At 31.6% G+C, this 9135-nt stretch overlaps 1 protein-coding gene across 3 annotated transcripts in view; it reads right to left on the minus strand.

The window, feature by feature from the left end:
* GRIK2 (glutamate ionotropic receptor kainate type subunit 2) overlaps window positions 1-9135 on the minus strand; it is a 694446-nt gene that overhangs the window by 8902 nt on the left and 676409 nt on the right. For all 3 annotated transcript variants that reach the window (XM_026454391.1, XM_026454392.1, XM_026454393.1), the window contains exon 14: window positions 4352-4602. In XM_026454391.1, coding sequence (XP_026310176.1) covers window positions 4352-4602 — 251 coding nt within the window. The remainder of the gene's footprint in view (window positions 1-4351; window positions 4603-9135) is intronic.

The raw sequence follows: 9135 nt of genomic DNA on the forward strand, positions 1-9135 counted from the left end.
TTTTTTATGTCAGGAAACTCAATAATTTATATTCAGACAGTTCAATAAAAACAATTTGTATAAACAAATACATTTTCAAATACATGGGAAAATATTATTTCTATATACACAACACACATAAAGAGATCAAACTATAGAAGTTATATTGCTGTTCTGGCTGAAAACCTAAAAAAGGAAAAATTATGTATGTCTGTTAAAAGCAGACATATTCAAATATTTAAGAAATGCATAATTTTAAACATTAATAATCCATGTTATAAAAGTTTAATAAAAATTAAAATTATATGGTAACTTATAATTCTTGCCTACAAAGCCAACATATTATAAATATTACCAGAGAAAACAAAATTCAGTATATTAAGCAGCTTGTTATAGCCAGAAGTAAGTCTTAGAAGAGGGAAACAAGGCCTTTCAACCAAATCCATACACCCAAAATGGGATAATTATCTCAGATATACAACAGTTTCCTGGATTGCTTTCTCAGTGAAACTTCAGTAGATATATCTTCAAAATCAAAGAAGATGTAAGGCAAAAAGAAAAATAATTATAAAATGCATGTGGTGATCAGTTACCTTTTCAGACACATTCAGATGAGAAAAGTTTTTGAGTATTTTAAAAGTTTGAATAAATAAAAAGCAATGTGTCCTTGATTCATTAACATTTACTTCTCAATTAAAACCATTTTTATAAAAATTATGATATACCATCTTGTGGTTATCTGAAAGGAATGCAATTTCCATTGTTAAAATGCTTTAAGGTCCACATATTTCAGCTTTATTTTCTGTTTTTATTTTTAACTCGCCCTCATTTAAAAATGTGAAACATTTGCCTATTAATCTTAATTATCCAACAACTTACAAGAAAGGCTATCATTATCAAGAGCTATTTGTTTTCACTAGTATTTACAACATGTATTATAAAAGGCATTTCATTTTTACCTATAAATTAATATAATTTTATCACCATTATTAAAAGTAAAACTTAATATGGAAAGATATTCATTATTTATAAATTGTATTCACAAAATTCACATTCAACTAAGTTTCATATATATCTGACATATCTGACAAACTATTTAGTCACCAATACATTCGTACTTCCCTTCAATGGGCAAAACACAATTCATTGTATATTTATTTATCAATAAATATTTATTGAGTAAATAATTGATCTCACAAGTGTTTACCTTATTTTTGAAATATAAGAAATCTAGGCTAAAGACACAATTTTGATAAATAAAAGTAAACTGAATTTCTGTATATTCTCAAACATATGATAAAATCTAGGACTATCTTATGACTAATTTTAATAAATTAAGTAACTTGTTAAACAGCCATATAGACCATATAGACCAACCTAGATTTTCTTAAGAAAAATGAAGAACTGAGCCCCAAGAACCTAATTTATCAGAATAAATAAAATGAATCATTTCCATTAAATTCATGATTATTTACCATTTTGAATTATATAGAAAGATAATTTATTTCTTTATGGTACTTTTTTTTAAAAAGTTACTGCAATCAACTTCATTCTTAATTTAAATGATAGGTAGATAGGTAGGTAGGTAAATAGAGAAACAGGTAGGTAGGTAGATAGATATTATGCCACCAGGCACTATTTGAGGCCTTGGAGATACAAACAAAAAAATACTAGGTCTTTGTCCTAAAGGCAAGAAGAATTTAATATGTGAAAAGGCACCCACACTCAGAAACCAACAAATATGAATACAATACTGTTAACGGGATAATGGAGATGTGCTTAGGGGTTCACAGAGTGAAGATATCTAGACTTAATGCTGGAAATGGTTTGACATGGGCAAAATACCTTCCCAGCTTTCTCCAAAGGAGATACATGTTTTTAGATTATGACAGTACCTGAAATAAACTAAGTAAAAAGATGAGATACATGAGTCACATTATTTTTCGTTGCAATAGGAAATGAAAACCTACTTCCACTTCTTAGAGACAAGCTATGCTCTGTGCCCAAACCCATTATATCTTTTGATTAGGGAAAGCTTTCTGGACAAGTTAATGTTTCACTTTAAATGCCTAATATAAAATGTTTGTGAGAGTTTGCAAGGTAGAATAATAGACAAGATTTGCTCCAGTCGAAAGGAAGAGTATAATCTTGGGAAATTGAGAGTTAAAATGTAATGCGGCTGTAGTAAAGGTGCAAATTGGAAAGGAACAAAACATAAAGCTACAACAGTGGACAGGGACAGTTGTGAAAGGGTCTCATCTGCTAACTTAAGGAATTTGGATTTTATTGTGGCAGCTATGTAGAGACAGTGTGCAAAGCATTGTGTAGTGACTATAATGCTCATGTAATATCTACTCAGTTATTTCTTTCTAGTACAATGTTAATGCTTCATTGTTTCCATTTGAAAAGGTACATTAATTTTATTTTTCTAATTTTTAGAGGGTCATATAGATCCACAGAATGTCAAGAGATCTGGATAATATCTGAAAAATTCAACTAAACTTGTTCATAATAACAATGAAGCACATTACATTACAAAATTAAATCTTCATATCCTTTGTTTTGTTTTAACCAAATACTTGTAAAAAAAACATTGCACTAGAGATACATCAATGATAAATCAGCCTAGATAAATCAAATGAACAGGACACATAGAGGTAAGTACAGTAGAATACCACATATCATCAAGAGACTAATTTGTTTTAATACTGAGCTATAACTTGAAAATTATTACATATGGATTATTTGAGGTTCCAAGTAGAAAACACATATTTCTTCTATGATTTTCATTCTTATATAGAACATGAATGCATTAAATATCAAATGGTAATTAATGAGTTAATATTTATTCTTTGGGTAGCTCTTTAGATTTAGTTTCAAAATTCATTTTGACACTATAAAAATGAGTGTAACATAAAAAGTGTACTTAGACACACAAATGCAACCAATATTTGAGTTAGCCAAGCCAGCATAAATAACAACCTGAATATTTTGTGAAAACAAATCATGTTATTTTCTGAATTCTTCAAACATTTTAGTTGGTTATTTTAGTCATAGACAAAATGGGGTTATAAAAATATACATTTATGATAACATTTCTCAGTGTCAAGTACTATAATCAGGCAAAAATATAGAAATACTCTATCCAAAATTCTGATTCCAGGAAGGATAAATATGACATAAGTTATTGGAAACAAAGGAGCATTTTTATTTTAAAAAATATTTCTAAAGGTACAAACACTTCAATGAATATTAGAAAAAACATTTACCTGGTATTCCTGTATGGCATCATTTTCAATATACCACTTTTCTGCTCTTTTTATTTACCAATGAAAGTTCATAAACCTCTTAAATATTAAAGATTATATCATCTCACTCTGCCACAGTGGTTAAAGTTAAGTCTAAAATATTGTGAGTTTTATCAAAAACAAAAGAGATGTTTACATACGAAAGATTAAATAATGTACTAGAAGACTTTAAACTGTTGGTTTCATCATATCCACAGCAATAAATATGCATACAAACAGTATCATATAGCATCTGAAAGAGTTATTTTCCTAGTCTTCCTCGTATTTATAGAAATGAGGAAATTATAGCACTAGAAATACAGAATCTGAATGAGGTGACCAATTTTCAAGGATAATACAAAAAAAATTTTACAAATGACTGCATTAAAATGTAAAATATAGCAATAGACACAACATTTTTGAAGTTTATACATATTTTTAGAAGGACTCTGGTACAAAAAACCAAAGAATTGATTAAGAATACTATTAAATGGCAAAAAGAAACTATAATATTTTCACACACTCATTAATGTAGAAAATTATAATTTCACCAATGAAAGTTAACATCTTTCTTAAGCTAGAAATTTATTGGACTAAAGCTATTCAGATAAAAACTTACTCTTTAACTTGAAACTGTTAACCCATATTGTATAGAAAACCTCATTTTTAATCTGCATAGTATTTTTTCTTTCATATTACAGTTTCCACTTTTTACTCACTTAATTAACTGTATCTCATCACTAAACTCATCACTAAACTATATCTCAAACTAAACTCAAGCAACAAAAGTTTTTTTTTTTAAGTCTGTAATAAGAGTAGAAACAGCTATTTTTCCTGAAGCTGACTACAATTAAATATATCACAATTAAATAAAAAATCCTACAGGTGACTATGAGTCTTTTTGTGAAATATGCTATATTTCACAAAATAAAATATTTTTTCGTGTAATGAATGACATAAGACAATTTAGAGCAATAGTTCTAAGCATTATCATTAGTTGGTAACATAAAAACACTTCTGGTTTGTGTTTTAATATAACAACAAAAAAATGTTTTAAATTTAAACTGTAAACAAGTAACATTTACCTTTTCCAATTGAGCGTTTTTTTTGGATTTGTATAAAAATTCTCCCACTGCCACAAAAACTGAAAGCACCAAGCCGGCTGCCAGAACAATGAAGATGCCACCAATATTCTGAACCCCCAGGGCACTGGCCTCTTTGCTCTCCTCTTCTGGGCAACCATTGCCCCTCCACCATTTCTCCTTCATCATATGCAGCTTGCCTTCCTCTTGCAGCTGAAGAATTGCTATGGTAATTTTGTCTCGATATGGAGAACCTAAGAAAGGAGAGGCTATGTTAAATATTTCAAGGAATCCAAAATTTCATAAAGGTTAGCAAGATGAGAGGAGGGCAGAGATTTTTCAAAGTGCTTCAGAGTGTGCCAGTGTTTTTTTCAGAAGAGAAAAACAAATGGAAAAAAAGACAAAGACGTTTAACAAGATCATTAAAGTGGACAGCCTTGCTAGATAATGAGGAATTAAATGCTTTGTTTTAAGAAAGAATATGTCTCCTAAAAGGTGGACTCAGTTTACAGCATTGTAAAATAGTAAGAAAGAATCCACAAAGGAAAATGGATAGAGCGCAAAGATGTTTCATTCATATCTACAATTTATTCTACACTGAAATCAGAGCACTGATAAAACAGCTCTCTCTCTGTTTTTAGATCAGAAAAGTGAAAAAAGGTGTTTCCCAAGATTAAATGCAGTAATTAAAGGGAATAATTACTAATAAGCTGTATTCGATGGTACCTTTTACTTAGGTGATAATGAGCAGTCACTAGTATCTGTTATGTGATGTACATAACAGAAGTCACGGATTGCATGGACTTAGATAATTTAAAAATCATTATGGAAATTTAATTTATAAACCAAGGGGCATACAGCCTGATATTGTAAAAATTTGGGGCATTGTTTCTTTATCAGTTTATTTTTTCAGGGACAACGTTTTGTTTTGTTTTGTTTTTCCAGAGGAGGCAACAATATAAACAAAATGTATTCCTTATGCTAATGGAGGTACATATTCATCTGAATTAGATATTACATGGTAAGTAATATCTGCTAATTCATTGACCAGAAACATATAAAAATATTGAAGCACATGCATTTTTCTACATCTGTTCCAAAGGATTGGTTTTATTGCTTTCTCCCACCCAGAAATCGCCTGCCTCTAAAGTGTAATCTTTTTCCTAAGACACTATACTGCACATTCCAGTTTTTGTGTACAGATTCACCCATAGTGTTTTCCTGCTTGTGGAAAAATACTAAACATTTCAGCTTGTATTCAATATTGCCTGTAATTTTGTTTTGATTTAAATGTGTCCACATCTATACATCTTTCAGTGAGAGTAGGCAATTAAAAGTAGAAAGACGAGAATCATAGAATGTAAGTAACCTGTTGAAAAAGTTGGAGAAATGAAGATCTACCAAACCCAACTGAAGAGTTGTTTCTTTAACATAATCTTTTCTCTGCTCAGAAGCTGTAGAAGTTTATGGCTTGTCTACATTTTTTACAGCTTTCCTAAATAGGGGCATTGCCCATTCCTATAATTAGAAGTCAAATATTTTATTTTCATTATGCAATAATTCTCAAGTATACTGGGGGAATTTCTGCTTCTCAGTTTCTTCCCTGTGCTCTTCTTAAAATACTAATCTAACACGAATGTGCAATGTAAATTCTGCCCCTCCACCACTTCAGATTTCAATATATTAGACCAGCTTATACTATTTTCTATTTTGATCACTCACTTACTGGGTATTCAGCCTAGGTTCCCTGGTATTATTATTTACTTGTTGAGATATGGTCTGTTTTCCTAAATACATTACAAGCTTTTTTGTATGGAGGATATCTATCTATCTGTCTGTCTATCCAATCAGTCCATTCACACATTTATCCATCCATCCATCCATCCATCCATCTAACAGATATAGAAAGATGCATGTGCTTCATTATTTTTATATGTTTCTGGTCAACGGATTAACAAAAATATCACTTATGTAATATCTAATGCAGATGAGTATCTATACCATTAGCACAAACACTAAAGCACACTAAAGAAACATCCATCCATCTGAATTCTAATTTTTCAAATAATAGGCTCTTAGCAAATGTTTGCATATTCTGAGGAGCATAATAACTGACTAAAAGCATCTTAACATAATATAAGAGCAATAATAACATGGTGCTTGAGTCTCTGTGATATGTAATAAAACACCATACATTAAGGTCATTTTGCTTGACTATTCAGTATTTATTAATTTGCTATATCTAGCATGGTGCCAGTTGAAAGATCAATTTTATTCTGATAATCATATATTTTCCCTGCAAAATAAATCCTTACTTGATGGGATCCCCATTTTAAGCAGAATGATAGTTTATCAAATATCTTTGAATAAGAAACAGTGTATGCAACAAATCTTGTGTTGATAGTGTTTGTGAAAATGGCCACACCTGGTTAACAAAAAGTTGTAATTTCTTTTCTTTGTGTGTGTGTGTGTGTGTGTGTGTGCATGTTTTGTTGTTGTTGTTTGTTTTTGTAGACAGAGTCTCGCTCTTTCACCCATGCTGGAGTGCAGTGGTGGGATCTCAGCTCACTGCCACCTCTGCCTCCCAGGCTCAAGTAATTCTCCTGCTTCAGTATCCTGAGTAGCTGGGATGACAGGCGCCTGCCACGCCGCCTGTATTTTTAGTGCAGACGGGGTTTCACCATGTTGCCCAGCTGGTCTTGACCACTTGAGCTCAAGCAATCCACCCGTCTTGGACCCCCAAAGTGCTGGGATTACAGGCGTGAGCCATGGTGCTCAGCCTGTAATTTCTTTTATATAAATATAATTATAAGCAAGATTTGTGGAGGGTGATTACTTGGAAAGTAGACTTTCAAATATAAAAAATTCTTAATGCGCTCAAGTATTTATTTTATGAAAGCTCATTTCTCACTTTGAGAACTATTGAAAGAATATAATTTTATTGCCAACTCACTATATGCACCAACTGCATTGGGATATCTGTTCTAGCATCTTCAAACACTATATTCTCCATTACAGTCTCAAGAACAAAATAACACACAAATAAACAAAAGCACCCTACTTTTCAGCAAGTGAGACACCTCTTGACTTCTTGCCACCTGCTTCCTATTTCCAGCATTGATTGCAAATATACAAATTTCCCATTGCCAGCAAACCTCAGTACACTTGCTTTTATGAACATAGGAATGTTTAAATGATATTTGGTTTGAATCAAATGTACAAAGTTAATGGGTTTCTTACTAAGGTTTTAAACAAGATGAAATAATATAGGGAATATAATCAATGCCAATAAATCAGTGACATGTTTTATTTGTCCTTCCTTCATTGATCTAGTTTAAGTATTTTTTAAAAAGACAAGTAATTAAAAAGAATTGTCACTTATTTGATACATAATTTGATGCTCCTTTGGAAGTATTTCTAAAAATATGCCAGTTGAGGTTAAATGTGGACTGAAATTTCAGCTAGATGAAAAATCTCAAGGACACATTGAGACCAAAGAACGAAAGAATCTTCCATTCTCCTTGTGACACGAACAGCCATGCACTTAGCTCTAATGAAGTGAACACTCATTAATTATGTAGATAGAGATAGTTCCTCCCAAGTCCAAACTCCCGTGTGAATCTGTACGCTGGCAAACGAAGAACTGATGTTACTGAATGTCAACTGAGAGAAGCTCAGGAGTCACAATGTAAGGTCGCCTTCAAGAAATACCTATATTTTTTCAAGAGGCCTCTAAGTTTAATTAGAAAACACTAAGGGAATTATAAATGTGTCTATTAGAACATGCATCATTGTAACTTAGAGTCAATTTTCAAACTGTTAGGAGGACAGACAACCACAAATGAATGGAGGAAGGCAGACAAAAATATCTGGAAAACTGCAACACTCAAAATAGACAGATGGCCTTCAGTTTCAGTTTTACTAAAACCTTGTGAGACTATATGGTCACATGGTGACCATATATTTTCATTTTTTTTTTTTTGAGATACTATGAAATATTTTGTCTAAATTTCACATATTTAAAACGTGGATAAATACATTTTTTAAAAAATTCAGGATAAACCAAACACATTTAAAGCCAAATTAGGCCTTGAATCTTCACTGCAATCTCTAATCTTTGGTTCTTTTTATAACCCTGCTCTCAGTGGGACTTTCTTTGATAATTTAAACAAAATCTCCATCTTTACAGTAAGGAACTGTTATGTTTGTAAATGATCTTTTCACAAGTTGCCAAAAGATCCCATTTACCAAGTAAAAAAGTCCTAGGTTGTAGAGAGTGGAAGGAAGGAAGGAAGGAAAGGAAGGAAGGGAGGGAGGGAAGCAGGCAGTCTTAGTACATACATTTATTACATAGTAAAACCTCTTCATATGGCAGATGTATAAGACCTGATGCTCCAAATGAGCCCTCAAAGGAGGTATAGAGGCAGTTTCAAGTGACATACAATGATAGCATATGGATAGGCACATAAAAACTACAAATGTATCTATCCAGAATTTCCTCAACAATAGAGTTACTGTCTCTAAGTGTCCCTTTTATGTTAAACTTTAATCAAATATTTTTATGTAATATTGTGATTTCATGAGAATCTCTCACAAGACATAGATTAAAACTCCTTAAGAGATTAAACTGTGATTATTATAAACAGTGAACACAAATCTCACCAAATATCTCAGAGCTAAATTGCTGGGTTTATTAAATTGAGTTATTCTTATCTTCCTTCTTTATTTCCTTCCTTCCTTCCTTCCTTCCTTCCTTCCTTCCTTCCTTCCTTCCTTCCTTCCTTCCT

Source organism: Piliocolobus tephrosceles, chromosome 5 (assembly GCF_002776525.5).
Source record: "Piliocolobus tephrosceles isolate RC106 chromosome 5, ASM277652v3, whole genome shotgun sequence".
NCBI lineage: Eukaryota > Metazoa > Chordata > Mammalia > Primates > Cercopithecidae > Piliocolobus > Piliocolobus tephrosceles.